The sequence below is a fragment of the Phlebotomus argentipes genome, unplaced genomic scaffold (genome assembly GCF_947086385.1).
Source record: "Phlebotomus argentipes unplaced genomic scaffold, Phlebotomus argentipes genome assembly contig_75, whole genome shotgun sequence".
NCBI classification, from domain to species: domain Eukaryota; kingdom Metazoa; phylum Arthropoda; class Insecta; order Diptera; family Psychodidae; genus Phlebotomus; species Phlebotomus argentipes.
The window spans coordinates 1,565,690-1,588,250 of record NW_026776170.1 but is presented as its reverse complement, the minus strand read 5'-3'; the positions used below and the strand labels follow the sequence as shown (position 1 = coordinate 1,588,250).

Genomic DNA, 22,561 nt, shown 5'->3' with positions numbered 1-22,561 from the left:
CTATATGTGAAATGTTCCGAGAATCGCTATTGGCTGTGCGATCAACAATAAAGGTTGTGGAAATACAGAGATAAAAAAATGGAGCATGCGACATAAAGATTGAATTTGTGCAATTATGCAAATGATCAATTAGTTTGAAGCCATTGTAAATTTGATCTGCGCGCCTTGTCTAGACGGCGCAAATCTTGCGTGGTTTTGGATCAAGCTGTGATTCTGGTCGATTGGGTCGATTGGGGAGAGTAACAGCAACACATGACCTCCATCAATTTCAACGATTGGAATGCCATTCAACCCTAATACATGATGTGAAAGTAATGATCGTAAGTAGAAAATTCGCTCTTAGCCTGAATCTTTTCTTATGTTTCTCTAATATTTCTTCTCTTAAATTATTTTGAAATGAAAAAAGTGTATTTGTAATACAATACAGATTTTGTATGTGTACCTATGAAAATTGTTCTTAAAAGTATCATGACCAAATCAACCTGCAATGCCGAAAACATAGCACTTTGCTTTGCAGCTTACGCAAAATCTGCAAAACAAAGTATTGAGTTTTCGGCTGTTTTCGAATTTAAGAGATTTGTGAGGAAAACACATAAAACTACTAGTGAGGTAAGGCTCTAATGATGCCCGTAATGGTTTTTCCTTTGCGATATCATTACTTATAAAACGTTAATTTATTTCGTGCGCTTGTCATTGCAATAAGCTCGTACTGACTTTTATTATTTCCAAGGGCATCTATATAACTCTAAACAATTATTTAAGTTTTCTGTGGATGGTTTTTATGAAATATATGATCATTACTTTTGCAATGACTTCTGGTGTTTTTTGAGTGTGTTCTTAAAATTGCACCCAATTTGTTAGTTGAACTTTTTTTTTAGGTCGACGCAATTGAAAGATTGTTGTATGAAATTGAGGACACTGTTCAGGACTATGATGCCCTTCACGAATCACAGTTTACTGTGAATAATGGCGGCTGCAATAAGAACTACCTATCACGAACATCGTGACGAATGGCAGTGAATTTTCTCTTTTAACTGAGTTGCAATTTGCATAATATATTACATTGCGTCAATATTCACCGCCTGGGACCTGTTGGCCAACGCATAAAGCGGTTGGGAAGACAGGTGGTGGGCAAATTGCGTGCCATTTAAGCATTATGATTCTCTCGCCCCTCAACTGCCTGAATTGATGAATCGTGTTTTTTCACTGCAGCGCAAACTTCCCTCATTTCGGATTAGGTTGCTGTTCACCCCAACACATCCCATCTGAATTCCGTTGACGCGATTGTGTGCGGTGTTCGCGTCACATTTATGGTGCATCTTGATTATTTATCTTTTCAACTTTGTTCGCCAAGGTTTGCCCAAAGTGCATGAAATGTATTATGATAGATATGAAAAGTTGCAATCCCCATGATGTACGTAGAAAATTGTGCAGGAATGTGAATTTACACATTTTCATCAGAAAATAAAGTCCTGTTCTGTGTAAAAAAATTAATTTGCAGTATATAAGAAAATAATATTTTTAAAAATCATAATTCTATTTACTTAATAAAACTAGGAAAACCTGTAAAAACATTCGCACATAACCAACTAAATTCAGAAACTCAGGTAACAGGGGCAACTGGCAAAGGCTAATAAAAAACTCACAAAAAGATTACATAATAATGTTTTTTTTAATGTTCATTGAAGATGGTGACGGAAACGGCCTAAAACATTCCGAAACATACTTAAGTATTGTATACTTACATCATGAAACCAATCGTCAAATTGTAATGTATTATTGATAACGCTGTAACAAGTTATAATTTGGGCACAAATCTTTAGTACTGGAAAATTAAGATAATTATCCTACATATAAGAAGTATGAAAGTCAAATTGAGGGATATACCCTTTTTCATTAGAGAAAATGTTCGATATTGGTTTGTTTCTACAGGTGGCAGTTTGTCCGTTTGCCGATCAATCATAAGTGCAGCACACATTTAACTGGAACATTTAACAACAAGTGCTTATGAATTCGTATTTGCCATTAAAGACTTAATTTTTTCGCTTTCTGCTTAGTTCAAACATTTATAGGTGGGGGGGGGGGGATTGAAACACGCGAATGTAGTATCGAGAGCTTAACATGCTCACCATTGAGTAACAGCCTCCCACAAGGTACTTACCATGTGGTACTCACATATATTGCATAATGTTCTAAATTATGTTTAAAGATATATATATATATATATAGTTTACAGATTATTTTACAACAGACTGTGCTCTTTTAAATGGATAATATAAATAATAGCTACATAGACCTAGACCTTTTATAGTTACGCATGTAGATAATTGATTAAAATTAAAAATTAAATAAACTAGTCCAATTCCTAATTCTTGAAAATATATGCCTTTCATGTATTTAAGTAATCTCATACGAAATATTGAAATATTAACTGCTTAATACTATTTGTGCTGAGATTTGCCGATTTTTGGATTGAAAATAATTAAAATCACAGAACAAATATTTTAAAAATGATAACAGATATAAAATTGAAAAGTAAAGTTCGAGTATACCCGAGAATAATACGGGTCAGTCGGACTTTAGCTATTGAATTCAATTAGGTGATAAGTCTTTATTTACGAAATAATTAAAAATTAATTTAACTTGCAAATAAACTACACTTTGCTACAAAGAAAACCTGGCTTTACAAACAAAACTTATTTAGACCGTAATATTGTTATACAGTTTTGATATTGCATAATCTTCTATTGTAAAATTACAGTGAAATTGACAATAAAAAATTGTCACTATATTAAATTCATAGTATAAGTTATTTAAATATTGTAATATAATAAAATCCTCTGAAAATATAACACTAATATTTTTCTTTCTGCGACATAATACGCAAATTACGATCACAAAAGCTTGTACTTAGGAGCGAGAAATATACAGATAGAGTAAATAAAATGATGCCCGTTGGAGCAGAACGTTGTGATTTATCTGTGAAAATAAAGGCCCGAAACGTCGTGCGGAAAAGAAAATGTCTTTATGTTATAGAGGCCGATTCCGTCAAGTCTAATATAAGACACCAAATTCTTAAATATGTGTTACTATTTATGTATAATGATCCATATAAGTGTTAGTCAAAGTTTATTCCGACAATAAACTCAACCGTAATACGATAAAATTGTACTGCACATTTACTCTATTAAAGTCAATGAAACTTCAATATTTCAATATAAAACATTATTATTGGAACGTAAAAATAATAATAAATAACAAACATATAAGAAGAAGAATACATAGAAGTAAGAATACATAGACACACATATATATATATATATATATATATATATATATATATATATATATATATATATATGTCTATGTATTCTTGAAAAAGTGAATCATACGTGTGTCAATGAGGATTTGAGTTATTTTGAAATGAATACTGTCTACATATAATCGATGAAATATGAAAAAAAATTTATTTAAACTTTTTTTGGCTTTTAGTACTTTACGGCCTCAGGCGCTTATTGAAACTTGTTACATATGCTTCTTATTCCGGCCGACTGATCTCAGTTCTCACAATATATATTTGTAGATCTGAGTTAAGAAAATTTTCAACTCAAAAAGTAAGAAAAAGAAAAAAAGTAATTTAGTTGTTCATTGCAGGATTCTATTCTATTCTATTAACGACTCATTAGTTTTTCTCCTTTTTATTACTTTTCATTCTGAATGTGTATTCAGAAGGTTCTCTATTTACCATCTGAACGTATCACAGTTGTTCTTGTTTGTTCCTTTCTCTTGTACTGCATGTTATAGCCTGATACTCACTGTTCCGCCAATAAATGCTTTGATTCACTAATAAAGAGTATTGGTAGCCGTGTTATAGGCATGACTTCAATTCTCGGTGACTGAAATTTTACAGCCTTCTACCCCGCGTTTCCTAAACCCTCTCTGCATTCCTCTCTCAATTTTTCCAGCCAGGTTTTATAACCAAAAGCCAAAATGAAACACAAACAAAATTATATACAAATCCTATACAAACAGAACAAAGAAAAGCCACGGCCGATATTGTATCGGGATGATCAAACCGGTAAAACACAATAGATTTTTACAAAAAATCAAATAAAACGATATTATAAGAAACAGAAATAAAGCAATACCCTTTCAATTTAAATTACCATCAGTTAAAAATTGTATTTAAAAATGAAAATGTTAAGTTTTTTATTGTTGTGTTCATCAGCCGGATATTGAGATTTCCCTCATTCTCTAGTGTGTTGGAGTGCGCCAAATATTGAAATCCCAAACGATCAGTTTGACCCAGAAATTTCTATATAATTTCATAATTTATTGGTGAGCAAGAAAATTAGGGCTTAACCTTCTTACTATTTAAAATTTACGATTTATATTCCTGACGAAGGAGGCAAAGTTCCTCCGAAACGTCGATATAGGAATTTAAGCGAGGGAAGCAAAAAGAAAGCTATCCCGTGTTTTCATTCTTTCAAGATTAATTGGAAAAATTTCTATGGTAAATTTTTAAATTTAAATCGATATTACAAATATCAAGAACGAGTCTAACACTGTTAAGCGCTTATCTCACTGCGCTGAAATGTCGGTAAATTCTTCCCACTTATCATAATTTTCTATTAAATCTATTCTATGAGGGCTTTCAGACTAAGGCATCCTCCTATGCTTTGCTGTGAAAGCTGAAATAAACGCTAAGACGGTGGTGGATATTAAAATAAAATAAAATAGTTCTGCAAAAACACTGGAGATGAAAAAAGCAAAATTAAAAATCAATTCAATTAAACTTATTGTCTACTTTAGCATTTTCAACAGAATTATATAATTAACTATAAATGAAATAGAGCCTATATATAGGATTCATTTTATTACCTGCCTGGGTAAGTTAATATATTTGAAAGTGTGTTTCCAAATTTTAATCTTAGACTTAACACATTTTCAATTATGCTGTTTTAGGTAATTAAAATTTTTGCATGAAGCGTAGTGGATACTTGAGAAAACGGTAATATTTCATCACGATTCGTAAGCCTAATGTGCGCTATTTTGGCCCAGCCCTCACCCTATTCGAGCGGGGGGTGGGCGCCCTCTATGTGTGACATTGAAAACGGGCAGTCGCGGGGTCGCGGTCAGCGTCCGATCGTGCGCTTAGCGGATTTTGGCGGGAACGGCGATCCTCGGTGTTGGTCAGCTTAAAAACGCGCCGAGAAGTTGAAGCGGCCAGTTGAGCGGTACTGCTGGAGTTGAACGGTCGTGAAGTGTATAAAGTGATTACTTGTGATGTGATGCGTGACACTGTGCGTGAGTGAATGCGTTGGACGCTGTTGCTGACGCTGGTGGCGGTGGCCCCGGCGGCCGCACAGACGGCCCATAATATTCATCGTCGAGAAACTCTTCCATCCGATATCGACAACTATAGTGATGACCGCCCCTGTACAGCATGCCGCGTGCGTGAAGATCTCAAGCACGCTAGCCTAGAGTATATAAAAGCCTATGTGCTGCACAATTTGGGTTTCGAGCGACCCCCCAATATCACGCAAATACCCCGTGTGCCTGACTCTATCTATGCCAGCTTCTACAACGTCACGGCTCGCCACGCACTCACGCACGACGAGGATATGCTGGCAGATGAACCGTCAGAAATCCGCGAGTTGGAACCGATGCCTGAGCGATTTTACATCCTTGCCGAATGTGAGTCTACCTTTAGATAAGATCAGATTTTTTGAAATTAGACTCATATAAGAATTATACAAAAATTCTGGGGTGATTATTTAAAATAAGTTGTAGTAAGAGAGATTTGATGAAGTTCTGTTTGTTATTTGTATATCATAAGATTCTTTTTACCAATTATATTATTAATTATTGTAAGAATTCAATAATTTATTATGAATTGTGGTATTGCATTTTAAAAAGTATGATTTATAATTGACAAATTTTTCTTATCATGGTGTTCACCTTTTATTCATTCCGTAATGGAATTATATGTCTTTTAGTTTGATGAACAGTGTGTAATTTAATTTACTATTTGTCATCTTCACCTATATCCTTATCTCGGTAACATTGAATAATTTTTGCGAAAACAAGAGTAGTATAAATTGAAATTACCGGCTTTCAACGAGTCAGCAGACGCCGACGTGTCTGGCCTGACGCACTTTGAGGTCACTGTGCGCAATGCGCTATAAATATCAGATGTCGCGACGACAAAGGCGGTAAGACACAAAGTTCATAGTCAAATGGAATGAGTAAGTCTATAATGAATTATACAAATTCACAAAGTTATTTAAAACTATGTCTGTAATAAAAGCTTTTAAACGACTTATCAAAATAGTAAAATCTTTCTTAATAATTATCAAAACTCTTTAGAATTTTATTTTACAATTTACACTTTAAATTTTGTTATACAAGCTTCGAAATTCCAACTTTATCCACATAAAACCCTATCAATTATTATTTGCTGTGAACATATCGCCATTAATTTTTGAGATTGCCGTGAAACCATCCCACTATTTTCAAACAAGCAATTTGAACACTTTGCACTGCCGTGTCGAAATATCAATCAAAGTTAGCAAAATTTTATCGTAAATTTAGTATTATAGAAAATGATCTTTCTGTTATAATTATTGCATGCCGATTTTGAGTGTGAATTTATAATGATAAACTCACAATACTCATCATTTCAATGAGAGGTTAATATAAAGGTTTTGCGTCTAACTCTATGTAGTGCATTGCATGTATTTTTTTCATCTTCATGGTATAATTTTTTACCTCTCTTTTTATTTAAACTGCGTAACAGGAGTAACAAATATTTCCCCCGTGAACATATACAAAGTATATTAACATAAGAAAGGGCGCAAAAAAATTCAATTACCCTTCATTGTATTAATGAATGCTTTATTTTAACCATTGGAACACTCGCCAATATTTAATAATAATTATATACCAAACAGCTCAATCTTAATGCTAAAGAAAGAATTATTAGTTATTATTCAATGCTGGTATTTAAATTGTAAATAAATGAAACAAATTATGCGTATCATATTCATACACTTTTAAATCTATATTTTAACTGTTCTAAAACACTTTTCACAAACAACCAATTCTAAAGAAATACATAAATGGAAAAGTAGTGTTCTACATATTGCAATTACATACCCCTTGGTCACGAACTTGTGGGCTTATTGCAAAAGCCATGATCACTGCATGGAGTCTTTCGTTTTTTTTTTACTTTTTTCATAGATAATTTGGCTATCGCGCGACTTTTGTCTCAGCCGATATCACGTCACAGAGCAATTTGCGCTCAAATTGCGAGAGAACGGAGAAATTTTCCAGTAACGAAGCGCGTTGCCATTTTAGGGCGAGGCATAACAACTTCGGCGGTTGTAGGGTCAGTGGTTTGGGAATGTAGCTTTTGTTGTAAAAGTTTCTGATTCCACCGTATGAAATACGTTTGATCACAGAAAATTTTAGTATGTTATAGCTGACCTCAAAACCCCTCCAACGAACTGCCACTTAAGGACCTAGGACCTTCCGGAACCCAAATATTAAGATTCGAATTTTAAAAATTAAAATAGACGTAGCACCACTTCTAATTAACCTTCCGAAATAATTTTGTATTCATTGGAAAGGTATCATAAAATGCAATCTCCTACTCTAACATTATAACTTGGTAGAATTACCGCTAAGGGCGTTAATGTCGATAAAACCATTTTCGAAATCGAAAACCTCGGAGAAAATGTTATACATTTTCTTTAAATTGTAATATGTCATAGCTGAGACCAAGGCCTTTCCAACGGTACCCTACCTATGAGGCCTGATGTTTTAGGGGCGGAAATATGTAAGGTCAAAGTTTATATCTTACCAGGCCATATCTCAACGGCTTTCTAATCGATTTTGATCATATCTTCACCAAGAGACGTGTTTCGACGTCCTTTAATTCAATTCAATTCAATTCAATTTATTGAGCAAAAACTTAGGGCCTACCCCTCTTACAATTTGCTAATTATTAGGCTTTAGTAGGCTGCATTTACCGTTAGGCTATGACGTCATAACGAATACCGCCATATTGAAAAAACTTTGAACGCCTGTATCTCGGCAAATCTGATATGCATTTTGATGAGATTTTAGTATGTTGTAATTAGATCGCGACGTCTCTTAAAATAGGTTATAACTTTTTGCTGATGTAATAGAACAGGAGTTTCGACAGTTCAAATTTTGATTTTTAATAACGCTATAACTTCGGTTCTATTTCCCGGTCGTAATGGTTTGTGGCTTGCTAAAAAGCTCTTGCAGAACTTTTAAACTATGTAGAACAACAGGAGTCCATCAGACCACCACCGGAGACGCAAATGTAATTGAATTTTTTTTTGAAAACTTAAACTGAAGAATTTTATTTCAAGGTCATATTATTTTGAGATAATTTTTCAACTATTTCGATAGTCCAGATCGGGACGTTTCCAAAATATGGTTAACCTTTTTTGTCACTGCATAGAACCTAAGCTATGGCGGTTTGAAATTTTTCTATTAAAACAGAGTTGGCCACATTTCGAGTTGTTTACGCTCAGCTGACCAGAAGCGTTCGCTTATCACGTCCTTTAATTTTGAACTGTTACATTGTCCAATAAGTGTATGGAGAACTTTTCACCAAATTAAAGATTTTATAGAGAAACCTAAACTTTATTCTTTCTCTCTCTCGCTGTTTATATATTTATAAATTTATATACTTCGTCGTGTGAAGATTCCCGATCAAAAAAATTTTAGGGGTTTAAGTCATGAACAAATTGATTAATAATTTTTTATTTAGATAATTCGAACTACATCTACGATTGTAAAATACATATGTATTTTCTGGGGATGGTTATTACTATAATACAGGCTGAGGCAGTAGGGAAAGTAAAACAAATACATTTTTTGCATGCCATAACGTGAATAGTAAAAAGTGATAAAGGAAATTAGAATAATGTATAAAAAAAAATTTATTGAAAATAATTTTAATAAAATTTATTTTGAAAAGAATAAGTAGTATGGTGTTTTGCATATCGTTTTTTTTCTTGAATTGATGAACCCTTCACAGAAACAGTTGTATTTAAGCGTAGTATTTTAGATAAAATTGGTATTTAAGTAAATTAAAGATAAAAGCCACTCTTATTGTAAGAATATTCATATGAGAGTGCAACGTGTGAGAGAGAATAATCGTAAGTTTGATTTTGACAACACAAAATCTGCAATTGCGCTTATTGCACTCACCACTTCGGATCAATTGAAATGGTAGATATCCAAAGGCACATCTGATTCAAGTATACTACATACATACATCATAGGGTAGAGTGGGTACAATTGAGATCATTTAGGCACGCTGGTTTTATACATCTTAGGAGTTACTCGTGTGGATATTTTAAGCTAATGGTATATGAAATTCTTATGTGAGTTTAAAAAAAATTCAAGTCAACGTTCTATTGCATTCAAATTTTTTTCAGAAATATGATTTTTTAAAAATATATTTTATACTACCAGATGATAATTATTTATAAGTTGAAAAGTCAATAAAACATAAACCTGCCTTTCATTCACTCGACTTATAAACAGATCAATAATTCTACGCTCTTATTCGTAAGTTTGAAAACACGAAAATTTTATTTGGAGAAAAGCCTAATTATTTTTTGCATGTTTGAAATTATTATAATCTACAGATAAAAAAATGCGACATGGACGAAGACAAGTGGATATCCTGTATTTTCCAACATCGCCACTAACTCACACCGTTATTTACCGTGCTACTCTGACATTGTTTGTACGTGGGATAGAGTGGATTGCACGCCAAGAAGGTCGAGACATTGCTAGTCTATTGCACCGACCAAATATAACCATATTCGTTCATCGAATAGTGCGGAGTGTAATGCAGCCCGATGCAATACATTCACGCGTTGATACAGAGATAACAATACCTCTGGATGCTGGACTTGGAGAAAATGTTGTCATTGACGTTACACCTCTTGTAATGGACTGGTACTCAAATATCCAAAGTAATAATGGACTGTTTATGCGCACACGAGAGATATGGATGAAGCAATTGCTTCAACTTGATGATCCTGATGGAGCTAATGTAAGTATTTTCATTCTAGAGCTTCAAAATTTCTGGGTAGTATAAACTGATATTCGAAAAATTTAATGCTAAAACACGCATTCTCAAAAATATTCGACACATTCAAAAAAATATATGAAAGAAAAAGATATTACTTGTGGCAAGTGACTGAATTATTTGAAGAAAAAACAATTGTTAGAAATATTTACAGTAGCGAAAATTAGGTTAGTACATCTATGAAATTTAGGCCATTTCTACATTTGGTGCTTAAAATAATCATGTTTCCGTGAAAATTACAGCATTTTGTTTCTTAGAAATTATGAAACTAGTTTATCCCCATGCCTTGTCTAAACCAGAAGAATAGAAAATAAAGTTACGAAACGATGTACAGAAAAGAAAAAATGTGTTTGACTCATACCGGTTGTTTCTGCCAACTTTAACAAATTCACTAACCAGCCTAAATGTTGAATCAAATTGTTAAAAATATGCTGGGCTTTCCCATCAAAACCCACGTTAAAATCTTTCTTTCATTCAATTTCACTTCTCCTCTTTCGAAGCAATTGTGTTTGCATTTTTTTAATTGTTGCGTGGAAATATTTATGTGTATCTAGGATCGAAAATTTTATGTCTAATATAGATGTGTAATATATATTTGCAGGCGCCTTTTCTAGAGATTGAGACACGCGATCGACGTCATCGCCGACCTAAACGCTCTACTTCGCTCACTTGTCGTGAAAACGAGAACGAAACTCGGTGCTGCCGATATCCTCTGGTAGTGGATTTTGATAAGTTTGGATGGGACTGGGTAATTGCTCCAAAACAATATGAAGCCAACTACTGTTCTGGAGAATGCAGTATAAATTTTCTCACGCGATATGGGCACACACATGTGATGCAGTTGGCCAGCAGTGCTCAGGCATGCTGTTCACCTCGAAAGATGGCGCCATTGACGCTTTTGTACTTCAATCCGCAAGAACAGATCGTCCACACCACACTTCAGAACATGATTGTACAGATGTGTAGTTGTTCCTGACTTACTTAAGAGACACACATTCAGATCTCTCCTTTCACTTCTTCTCGCATCCTCGCTCGTATTTTGTAAGATTACTCCAGATCAGAGGGCATTTGCGGCAGCGTATGGTACATCGAGCATTACCAGTAGCACTTGTGCTAAAGGGCATATATTCGCGGAACTCTATGGTGGCCTTAAAAATTGGAATTTGCTTAGATATTCTCAAACTGTATTCGATGAGTTTGATAAAATATTTCGATTTCAGATTTTTCAGTAACTGCAAAATTTGTTATCAGAGTCAATTGCATGATAAGTGATAATCTTTGTATTTTAATATGTTGCTAAGTTGTAAAGTTCCGAGTTTTTACAGTCTTACTTAAATATATATAGAACTTAAATAAATTAGATATAACATTTTGGTCAATATTTTAGCTGTTTCGTCAGTATAAATGTAATAGTAGAATGACACAGAATGGTCAGTCAATCAAATCAGTCAGTCAGTCAAATACAAAATATTTTCTTTTACCAATATTTTTGATTATTTTCCCTTATTATCTACTCAGTTTAATTTCATCCTGATCACAAAAATAAAAGTTTTCTAATGAACATTATCCCTAAATTTATGTATTACTGATATTTTGTAAGAAAAATGGGGATAAAAAGTAATTTTCTCCTGACCAAATTACATATTTTTTATATTTTTTAATATAGCATACAATACTTGGTAGAATAGGATGGCAAAATTCTTTGAACAACCATTATTTTAACAATTTCTCGTCACTTATATTAAAATTGATAATTTATAATGTTTGTTTTTCAGTTTTTGTGACTTTAGTCAATACAATTCCTACTCTTTATGTGTCATCACTATAGTAAATTAATTTAAAAGTCTATACTTCAAATGGCCACTATTATTTTTAGTCGAAATTATCATGGCAAAGTTGTGCAAAAGTGCCATTTTATAGCTTGCGTGCTTTTGATTTCGGTGATATTGTTTAATAGTATTAGAGAAAAATGAATTGAATGTTCGTATTGTGGTAGGTCAGCATCCGAGCCAAGATGAATTTAATTTTTACTACAGCCGCAATGCCCTCCATCTCACATTCATACATATCATATAAGGTGTGTTTTTTAGTTATATATATTTTTTTCAAAACTAATAGCTTCTTCTCAGTCTAATACTTATAAGACTCGCCAGCTCCATGTAAACTTCATTCAACCCATAAATAAAAATAGTTGTCTTGTCCACTGAGCACATCTTTATTTAATTACGACACACCCAAAATTACCGCACGTCTATTGAGACTTACGGAAGTGGGCTGACAGAGGACCCTCATCAGTATATCCAGCAATTTCTTGCGGCACAATTGAGCTCTCTTCGACGCCAGTGCACGGGCGACACATGCATTCTAGAGGTGCCTTCGTAGAGACCTACAAGAGTGAGAAACCGTTGAGATTATTACTTATAGAATTACTATATTTTTAAGTAAAACAAATGTAAAAGTTTTTAAAAATACAAATTGGTTGATAAGATGGTTTATTTTCAATAATAAAATTGTACCAGTTGGAATATGTTTGGAATGTCAGCTACACACACATTATTTTAAAAAATGTATTACTTATTGATCTGGACAATCTATTACGAATATTTTACATCCAACCTGTCGAAACCACCCCACCCAGATAGTATGTAGAAACAATAATAAATCAAAGAGTACCAGAATGGGCTTATAAGTAACATATGTAATACTGTCAAGTTCTTTGCCTGTATGTCACAATTTTATAAAAAAAGAATGCACAAGTTAAATAATTTGTAAATTATTATCACAACTGAAATGGGATTTTGGAATTCAATTACCAGTTCAAAATTAACAGTTCGATAGCAAAGCTTTTGATTTGCATTGAAACACCTAAAGATTTATTTCAGTTAGCTAATTCATACGGTCATCAATAATTAAACTATTGCATTTAAATTTTGATTAGTTCTACTAAAGACTCTGACAAAAAAGTTTTTGTTTTTTATATATATTTATTGTCAAATTTTTTTAGACAATTAATGTTTTGCAAATTTATGTTGTTTTTTTTCGACTTCATTGGGTTAAAGTGTATTTTGCCACCCAAATTGAATTTTCCTGCACATTAGAAAAAATGTTGTAATTCGGATCCTCAAAACAGTTTTCTGGTTGATAAATATGTCTAGGAACGTTCGTTTATTTTGGATGGTTTCGACTTCTTGCCAGGTGGTAATGCTGATCACCTGATAAAAGATTTGGTCGTATGGTTTTGGTTTATTTCAAATTAAAAACTATAGATACGTAATAGGTGTGCTTATGCGGAAGCTGTGATATACTGTACCTTTCTTTGCGGTAAAGATTTAATATAGAAATTTTCATACAAAGCAACAAAGATAAAAGTGAGCTCAACGCACAGTTAGGCCTGCTAAGACGAGCTGAGACTGTAGAAAATTGTACTTGAGACAAATTTAGATCGTCACCGTGAACTGAAGAACGCGTTAAGCTTTTTTCCAGCATCATTCAGAATTTTAGAAACGTAATTTTTTAGAAGCAAGGAAAAATTAAAATGTTCCATGAACTTCTTGAAGTCTAGAAGTTTTAGTCCATGAACATACTGAACGGACAAAAGGAACCAATAATATAACAAAAACAATATCAACATTTTAAAGCGATATAACTGCAGTTTTGTTACTTCCATGCCATACGCAAATCAAACAATGTATATAATAGATAACTCACTAAAAAATCGTAACAAATAAAAATTGCAAAAGAACAGAAAACAGCCACGGCTGAAACTGCATTGAAAACAAAAGGTACACATCAACACAGGGCATTCAATGTAATAAGAAATGATGAATAAACGTTTATATATATAAAAAAAATATTATTCCCATGACGATTTGTCACATGTTTTTGGAGACATCCTGACCTACATAATTTACTAAAGTCTTATTCGAATTATCTTCTAGTTTCCTGAGATTCAGGTGGTTAAAGTTAAATCAATATGACGGCGTCACTGATCACGCTACAGACTAATAGTGGGCTGTGGATTATAAAAGCGCGTCGAGGATCGTCTTTGAGTGGAGAATGTTTGAAATCTGTAGGTAAATATAGAATATATGAGGCGGTGAATGTATGAACTCCAAAGTTCTAAGTCTCTGCACCCAAAATTTAAATCGCCATTAATGGCAGTTCGTCGCAAGGAGCTCGACCTCAGCTACGATATACTCATTCATTCATTATTTATTGATCATCCTTTTGTACATAAGGAGAGTGACGCGCCATAGCCCATAGGGGCTGATTTGGCGCCGTGTCGATAAGGCGCATATCCTGACAGAGCTAGCTAACCTAAATTAAAAGAAAATTTATCCTTTCGTTCCCGATTTATACAACTCTGGAGTTTCAAAGGACATGATAAGCGAACGCTTATGGTCAGCTGGGGGCCGCCAACTCGCAATGTGGCCAACTCGACCAAACCTGTTTTAAACGAAAATTTTCAAACCGCCATAATTCAAGTTCTATTCAGTGACAAAAAAGTATAACCCCATTTTGGAAACGATTCGATCTGAACAATCAAAATACTTAAGAAATTATCTCAAAATAATGTGACCTTGAAAAAAAAATTTTTATTCGAAAAATTTAAAAATTTTAATTTAAAAACAGCGGGCTACGCCCAGCTGTAATATTCCTTTTTTAACTTTACTGTCTCTAGTGGTGACTGTTCCTAATCATCATTTAAGTAGACAATGGCACTTTACAAGACTTTTCGAAAGTACCTTAATTTATTCAGATTGAATCATTTGATTATTCAAACTAAGTTCCTTAGGTTCATAAATTTATTCATCCTTATTCTGTGTGCGGCTGACTTGAGACTTGAGAAAAATCGACTCTTCGGTCGTATATGCGACTTGATGGAAAAATATGCTAGTTAGATGTTTCAGTTCACAGCCATACAATTTAAGTAATTTCACCACTATCATTTCTGTTTTTGAGTCCAACGTGTCACACAAAGGAAAGGAGTAGTGGGATAGCAAAACTTTAGGAGAGTTGAAGCGCTGTCCACGGATTCAGTGGGATCGGGAAATATAACACCTTTTTAGTAACTCAAGTCTGGGTATTATATTTAGGATCCTGAAGAACCTAGAGCTTTGATTGCCAGTTTGTTAGAAACGCTTCGATGCCAGCTATAATACTATAATTTGGAGTCGATCCAGACTATAGGGTTTAAGTTAATTGTATTTTGTGATCTTTCAAAATGACGTTAGGAATGGGGGGGGGGTGGTGGATTTTATAACACCATCACGACGTGCGACCCGTCACGATGGACGAAATTTCAAACGGAAGACGAAAAATGACCCCCCCTTTTCTCGTCATATTTATTTAGCTTTTCTGATGCAATTTTAGTTGATTTTGCGGGTTTATTGTTTTGCACGTTCGCACTTTATAGCTACAATGTATATCCCAGCTCATAAAAGGTACTAATATTCTTAATGTTGTTTGCGCGAAATGATATTTTGAAATCTGTTTTCATTGTTTGGAATGTTTCGATATTCAAGTCTATATGTGTGATATAGTTATCACACTACGTTGAAGTGTCGATAAGTTCTTTCCAACGCCGATACTTATCGATACGAATTTTGTGAAATTTCCTATCTTTAACACAATTGTAGAAGAAAAATAGGACTAAGGTGAAGTAATTTGTTTTAAGACTATTGATTTGTATTGCATTTTCTCTATATTTAGGTTGAAACATATTAATTTTAATGATAATTATCGGTAAGTGTTGATACAAACTTACCGATATTATTAAATAGTGAAAAAAGCGTTTAATACAGTCGAAAATTGAGATTCAAATTTGTTACGATGACTACAACGCACTTTTTAGCAGTTACTATATATTGGAAAGTATTATTTTCAACTCATTTGTATGTATTCTGTTATGTCTGTAAGCGCAACAGCAGAGGTCATGCTGATATGTCATTAATTTTGACAGTGGAATTTTCTGGCCTGTAGAGTGCATTGTAACTGAAATGAGTGCATTTTAGTGTGACTCTAAGGTATGTACCTTTCGGAACTTGCGTTCGCCAGGCTTTGCTTTTGGGCAGAACAGGGATACGGCGGCTTCACGTTCCCCTGACTCCTGGCAACACATGCATGACCGTTCCATCTGCCAAATTTTACTACCAGATACCTGAAGATAGCTGGCGCAACGTCCAATACACGCAAATGACGGGATGGGTTTGGGAACGCAGCCAGGATACTGTAGTACATGAATCACTGGCGTAACTTGACAATCGTCTCCTGCTCTGGGTGTCTCCCCAAACGCTGCTGTCACTACAGCTAACAGGAAAAAGTCCAGAGCTATCATTTTGGCAAATACAGAAGCACTGAGGATTCGTCTCTCGTCAGCTTCTAAAATGTTCTTACCTCTCCATGGGGTTTCTATGTCACTCTGCGGGTTTCCTGTGTAATATTTAATATTTATTAATGGAATAAGGATTCATTGTAACAAAATTCACGATAAAATAGCTTGAAAAAGCTTATCGTCTAATATTATGTGCTTCCACATAACCCTCATAGACATTTTTCCATAAACAGTTTTCTTTCCGTTTTTAACAGATATTATTTCATTGTCAAAGTGTGTTTGTAAGGCCGTCACGCCATTACATTTACTCGGGTTCAGTCTGGGCACAAAGACCTAAGCATAGATTTTCTCTTCATTGCGTGATTAAAGTAATTTGAATTGAATCTTCATGACTTTATTGGTAATAGCGAGTATAGGCTTACTAGAAAAGGCTTTAGTTGCTTAAACAGCACAAAAATTCCCAGATTTATTCTGCTAGAATGATATATTTTAATGTTTGACGTAAAATACTGAGTTTTTACCATCAAAAACAAAGAATCTCTTATCTACCTAAAAAAATTTATTCGCCTACAAAAACTCATTATCGTGAATTGATCGTTTGAGTCACAAAAAGACAAAACGTTCCATGAAACGTTTTTGAAAGATACGTCAAAAACATTAAAACACAATTTTTTTCCATTGGACAACCCAAACCTACAAGATTTCTAGTAGCAGTATTGACTGCATTGTAAAATAATTTATCCTCCACAACATTTTTGACACATTTCTTGTGCAGGGCTTTTCTCAGGAGATCGCTCAAGGTGGGAATGTAAGTGAGAGATTCGTAAATTTCTGTATCTTCAAGTTCGCTGCCTTTTGTGTTGCCAAGTGCTCTGGAGTGATGGTGATCGAGTAGGACAATACAGCAGTAGTGTACAACAAATGCAGAGGATAATGAATGTAAACAGATCACAAAATTATGTCTGGTCTCTAACTTGAGAGGAACAGACCATTTGTCCTTGTGAAATGTTTCAAATACTCTTATAAGAAAGCCATAAATATCCTTTATTTGGGGAATAGTTTTAGCGTGAAAAGTCACCGCATTTAAAACAACGGCAGTCGGCGGGTTCTTTGAGTCGTATTTCCATTGTGGCCATTTCAGGAGTAATGAGACGGGCTCCATCCGGATCGTAACAGTGTGTGAGGGTCACTGGCCGCTCCCTAAGATAACTCTCGCGGCAGCAGTAGCATTCTTTAAGGAAACCAGTGGGTGTGATAACTGATGGCTGCACTTGACTGTTGCATAGCCCTTCACATTTGTTTACACCGACTTCACCATTACATGTGCGTTGTAGGCGACCCAATTCGTCAAACTCCTCTGAAAAGCAAAGTTATCTACTGTATTTAGGTATAAGTGTATACAGTTTATTTCTATTGTATAGAATTGACTACACTAGAAACTCAACTTAATATATTAAAACGTTGTGGTTCACATTTTTACTAGTAATAATGTAGAGACACTATTTTTTATCCAGAATATGATTTTTGTTTAAAAACTTTTATGATCTTATGGAAAGCCAACTTAAAAAAGTGTATAATTTTACATGTTACAGAAAGAAGAAAACATTTATAAATTTAGTATCTTTGAGCCTCTTTACACCGGCCAAGTTAAATGCTGGATTTAAATTGATACAGCATTTATTTGACAGTTCTGTATGGAGAACTGTCAAATAAATGCTGCATCAATTTAAATCCAGCATTTAACTTGGCCGGCATAAAGAGGCTCTTTGTCAGATTGATTGTGAGAATTTAATGCAATAACATTGTGAAGGATTTATAATTCATGAAGCATTTCGCGTTGATAAATATTGAGATAAATTTTATTATTAGGCCTTTAAAAACTCTTAGGGATAGATGTTGAAAACACGTGAAACGCCAAACCAAAAAACTCTTGGCGAACTAATTTTAATAAACATAGTGACACAATTCAACGGCTCGCTGTAGGAATTATTTAAGAATTGTATCAGGTTTTCGCTCCTTGTGAATTATGTCCTTGCAATTACATTTCTACCTACAGAAATGTGTTGGAGGGAGGAAGGGATACAGCTTGCCTCATTCCTTATTTTACAAATGAGAATATCGATATATTTGAAACGTTCTTACATTTCCAGTTGCCCTGGATACCTGACTTGCCTCATGACGAGGAGGGTTCGACCAGTGTACATAGACTTCTTGTATCAAGAGCTGAGCACGAGACGTTCTACCGCACTCTTTTTGTGAGAGTCTAATACTTTATAATGCCTTTCTACGTAAGTCAAGCGATACCGTTGGGGATATTCAAAAATTCTTTCGGACTGCTCATCAAAAACTTTTGCAAGCGAATTTGTATAAGAATATGACCCTAAGTTTCACAATAATTGATTAATTGAAATTGAAAATACTCGAAACTAATTCGATGTAAAACAAAAAAACATGATTTTTCTATTTATTTAATTATTATAATTAAGCTGTTTGCTTAAACCCTATGCGTTACTCTTTCTTTTGCCTTTCCTTTATGTGAAAATTTAGATTCCAGATCATACCTATTTTGTCATATAAAAAAAATTGAACATAATTTTTGGAATAAGCACATAATACATAATGATACACATAATATACGCAATACAGTTTCACACATATTTAATTTATGAAAATGAAACAAAAAAGCATTACTTCAGAATTAAATGTCTGATAATACCTTTAATAAGATGTATTTCTGATGGCATAGTTTCACAGTTCTCGTCACCCTTTGAGTGACTTTGTGCGCTTGCGAGCGCTATGATGAGAACAAAACTGAACGCGTGCATGGTCAATGAGCTACTGACAAGAAAAGCAATGAGTTTTGATTGCAGCAGCAGGATATGTTGTACTAAAGATGTGTTTTTCATGTTCAGTCAATTGCCAGTAGGGAGGACGACAACAATTCAGAGATAGCGGGACTTCTTGTGGAGGGAACAAATGGAGAACTGGGCGATGAAGTGCCTGTAAAGCAAAGTAAAATCTGTCGGGATTTTCTTAAAGGTGGCTGTAAACGGAAGTTTTGTCGGGTGAGATACAAAAAATCACTTTCAAAATACTTAATTTATAAATCAGAAATACACAATTCATTTTTTTCTATATGCGCATATACATATTATGTGGCTTGGTCTCAGTTGTAGAGCTTCTTTATTTAATTTTCTCCAATACACAGACTGTATTTCTATAATATTTAAATAAAATCCGACGTGGTACTTAGTGCACTTTTTTCAGTATCCTCATGTGGTGTCACCCGAGATGGTTGTATTCTGTCATGACTACCAAAACAGTAGTTGCAACCGACTTAATTGCAAGTTTCTGCATTATTCCATCCATGAAGAAGAGTTCTATCGACGTTTTGGTGAGCTTCCAGGAGATGATGAGCCACCACTGTGTCTGTTTCATCGCCACCGGTATAAGCGTACATCTGATGATGGTCCTACACGCTTCAAACGCTTTCGTGAAGATGAGGTAGATGTGTTTGCAGTCCTGCGGCGTATTGAGGAAGACGCTGCCATGATGCGACGTCGAGTCGAGGCCAACGAAATGAAAATTGCAGAATTAAGGGCTAGTAATGAGTTCTTGTTAGCACAAATGCGTTTAACCACGTCAAGAGTAGTCAATCCAGTGACCAGTACTGCACCTGCACAAGCACCGGCCACCGCCCAAGTACTCAGTGGCGTCTCAATGGCACCAGTACAGGTTAGTAATTATACACGCCTATAATTATACTCAATAATCCCAAGTATTTGTTTACAATTGATACTGGACAATATTTTAAAACCTAATTGATTAAAATACGGGCCGTGAACCCAAAATGAAATAATTTCTGAGTATCAGTATGCTCAGTAACTTGCGTTCGTGAATAGACTTTTACTTTTATACAGAATAAATAATAAGGAGCCAACTATGACAAAATTATTTATATAGCTAATAAAGTAAAATAAAACGTTTTGACTCGAAATATGACGGTTTGTTGTAAACATGACTACTGGAATCTTACGTATTTTCAAAATTTTAATCATATTTGTTTTCTTTTTCATCCTGTGTAAATCAAAATCTAAATATTGTTATCATATGTGAAACATTTAAAACAAATCGTATTTTTGCATTAAAATCTATACTAAGAACAAGATGTATAAAGTGGTTTTTCATATACTAAACCGTAGTAAGTTAAACCTACTTATACTAATGGCACAAATTTCTTTGCAGGTTCAGGCAACACCGATAGTGAGCATGGCCGCGCCACAAACACAGATAATTGCGAGTAGTGGACCGCCGATAATCGCGGCTAATACTTCTCAAGGTCAACAATTGGCCATTGCAGCAGCGGCTCAAACGCTAAGCACATCCGCGCCTCCACTGCCTCATGCGCCACAACTACTCAGTACATCACAGATCACGTTAGCACCAGCATTGCCTGCACCTAGCATGGGACTTACAATTAATACAAGTCAGGCGTTGGCCATGAGCAACGCCACACAGCCCATCATTTCATATCCTGTCATGACACATTCGATTTTGCCACACTAAGACCGCAATTTTTGCAATAAAGAATAGTCCCCGTTCCTGGTATTTCTATCTCTGCGTAAAATTGAAAACCTCTGAATTCTACACTGTGAATTTGTATTCAGCTTCGTCTCCTGCAATACGAGAATGTCTAGCGCCATCTGGTTACAAACAATGAAGAGATCTTGAATTTACAATCTGAAACTACATATTAGAGTTCATTGCAAAATTCTCACTTCTCTTCTCGATTCCATCATGAATAAGAGATAGTTTGCGATAGCATGGACACGAAATTCGTAATAATAATATACATAATTGGGAATAAACTGTTTTCAATTAATTCTATAATTTCTTCAGATACTCCGAATTGAGTCAGAATTGACACTACAAATTCCTCTCTGTCAAAGGACACCGCATACTGATTAGACCGTTTATTCATCTTCTTCTTAGCCTCTGATCTATTCCTGATGTCTCGACGTCTCTTGCTCTCTTTTTCAGTTTTCTCCGTCTTGTCAATTTCTGTCCTCATCAGTGTCCAGGTTAGTCTTCATGGCGTCACCCGTCCCACAAATACCAGCCTCTTGAAGCTTTCGCCCCTTTCGCCTATGAAACTCCTTCTGACTGATTCTCGCTTTATAGAATGATGATTTAGACTTCATTCTATAATTCATTTCAGAAATGTACTGAAAAACATCGACTCCTCAAAGTCATCCGACTCAAACTCACGGAGGACGTCAAAATTCAGCATAATACAGGAGAATCTTGCAGAAGAATAAAAAGTCAGCTCAACACTTTCTTTAGCTCATGGAGACGAACTGGGTTTTGCCTCAAATCAAATTTACCACAGTTACAGCTCATATTTGCAGGCTCAGCATGTGTTGAGCACTCTTCTTTGTTCCTTTTGCTGAAGTCTTCCCGAAGCACGTGATGCACCTCCATCCTCAGCGCATTTCGAGAAAATTAGAATGAATTTATCGAACTCTCTGTTAAGTTTAGGAATTATCAGTTCTATTGACATACCCAAAACTATATTTCCTCTATCACCGCGGGAAAATCCCGCGGAAAAATTTTCAATTTCTGATATGGGATACCAATATTTGAACGCAGAAAAATATTCTCACTGTTTTTATGGCGCGCGAAACTGTAATTTCAGGACCAACCCAATAAGTGGGTCTAAAGTCTACCTTTTTACATAGGGACAGAGCGCAAGAAAAATCCAGTGAAGCGTATCTTTCAATTGGAACATTCAAGAGTAACCCTTTAGGATATTCTATTTGCCAGTGAATGGCTTAATCTTTTGCGCTCTGCTCTGTTTGAACATTTGCAATTGGTAGGATTCGAACACACGACTGTAGTATTGAGAGTCAAGCGCGTTAACCACTGAGCCACAGCCGCTCTGTATTAATTTGCGATTTTATGGAAATTTGCCATGTTAATCAAAAATGCTTTGTCTAAAGTGCAATGAAAGATATATCTCGCTCGATGCGACGCAAGTGGCGAAGAACAAAATTCTTCTTCTCAACCTGCTTAATCGCCGAAGAGCG

At 34.7% G+C, this 22,561-nt stretch overlaps 4 protein-coding genes across 6 annotated transcripts; 2 read left to right on the top strand and 2 right to left on the bottom strand.

Annotated features, from left to right (window-relative positions):
* The first annotated feature begins 5,234 nt into the window (after positions 1–5,234).
* Positions 5,235–11,152, top strand: LOC132256995 (growth/differentiation factor 8). Its single transcript, XM_059753648.1, has 3 exons — positions 5,235–5,697; positions 9,693–10,105; positions 10,743–11,152. Exons 1-3 carry the CDS (start codon positions 5,316–5,318, stop codon positions 11,115–11,117), a joined length of 1,170 nt encoding a protein of 389 aa, XP_059609631.1. The 5' UTR covers positions 5,235–5,315; the 3' UTR covers positions 11,118–11,152.
* Positions 11,153–12,391: 1,239 nt separating this feature from the next.
* Positions 12,392–16,480, bottom strand: LOC132256997 (bursicon). Its single transcript, XM_059753654.1, has 2 exons — positions 16,176–16,480; positions 12,392–12,527 (listed from the first exon to the last, which is right to left on the bottom strand). The coding sequence occupies exons 1-2, from the start codon at positions 16,476–16,478 to the stop codon at positions 12,393–12,395; spliced, it is 438 nt and encodes a 145-aa protein (XP_059609637.1). The 5' UTR covers positions 16,479–16,480; the 3' UTR covers position 12,392.
* Positions 16,056–21,634, top strand: LOC132256996 (zinc finger CCCH domain-containing protein 10-like). 3 transcript variants are annotated; one of them, XM_059753653.1, is made up of 5 exons: positions 16,056–16,167; positions 18,626–18,730; positions 19,388–19,540; positions 19,729–20,210; positions 20,721–21,634. In XM_059753653.1, exons 4-5 carry the CDS (start codon positions 19,767–19,769, stop codon positions 21,039–21,041), a joined length of 765 nt encoding a protein of 254 aa, XP_059609636.1. In that variant the 5' UTR covers positions 16,056–16,167; positions 18,626–18,730; positions 19,388–19,540; positions 19,729–19,766; the 3' UTR covers positions 21,042–21,634. The 3 variants fall into 3 exon arrangements, with proteins under 3 accessions (XP_059609636.1, XP_059609632.1, XP_059609635.1); XM_059753649.1 differs by having other exon boundaries at positions 18,626–18,763; positions 19,743–20,210; positions 20,721–21,633; XM_059753652.1 differs by lacking the exon at positions 16,056–16,167 and adding an exon at positions 17,749–17,862 and having other exon boundaries at positions 18,626–18,763; positions 19,743–20,210; positions 20,721–21,633.
* Positions 17,537–19,369, bottom strand: LOC132256998 (partner of bursicon). Its single transcript, XM_059753655.1, has 2 exons — positions 19,192–19,369; positions 17,537–17,832 (listed from the first exon to the last, which is right to left on the bottom strand). Exons 1-2 carry the CDS (start codon positions 19,298–19,300, stop codon positions 17,537–17,539), a joined length of 405 nt encoding a protein of 134 aa, XP_059609638.1. The 5' UTR covers positions 19,301–19,369.
* Positions 21,635–22,561: the final 927 nt, after the last annotated feature.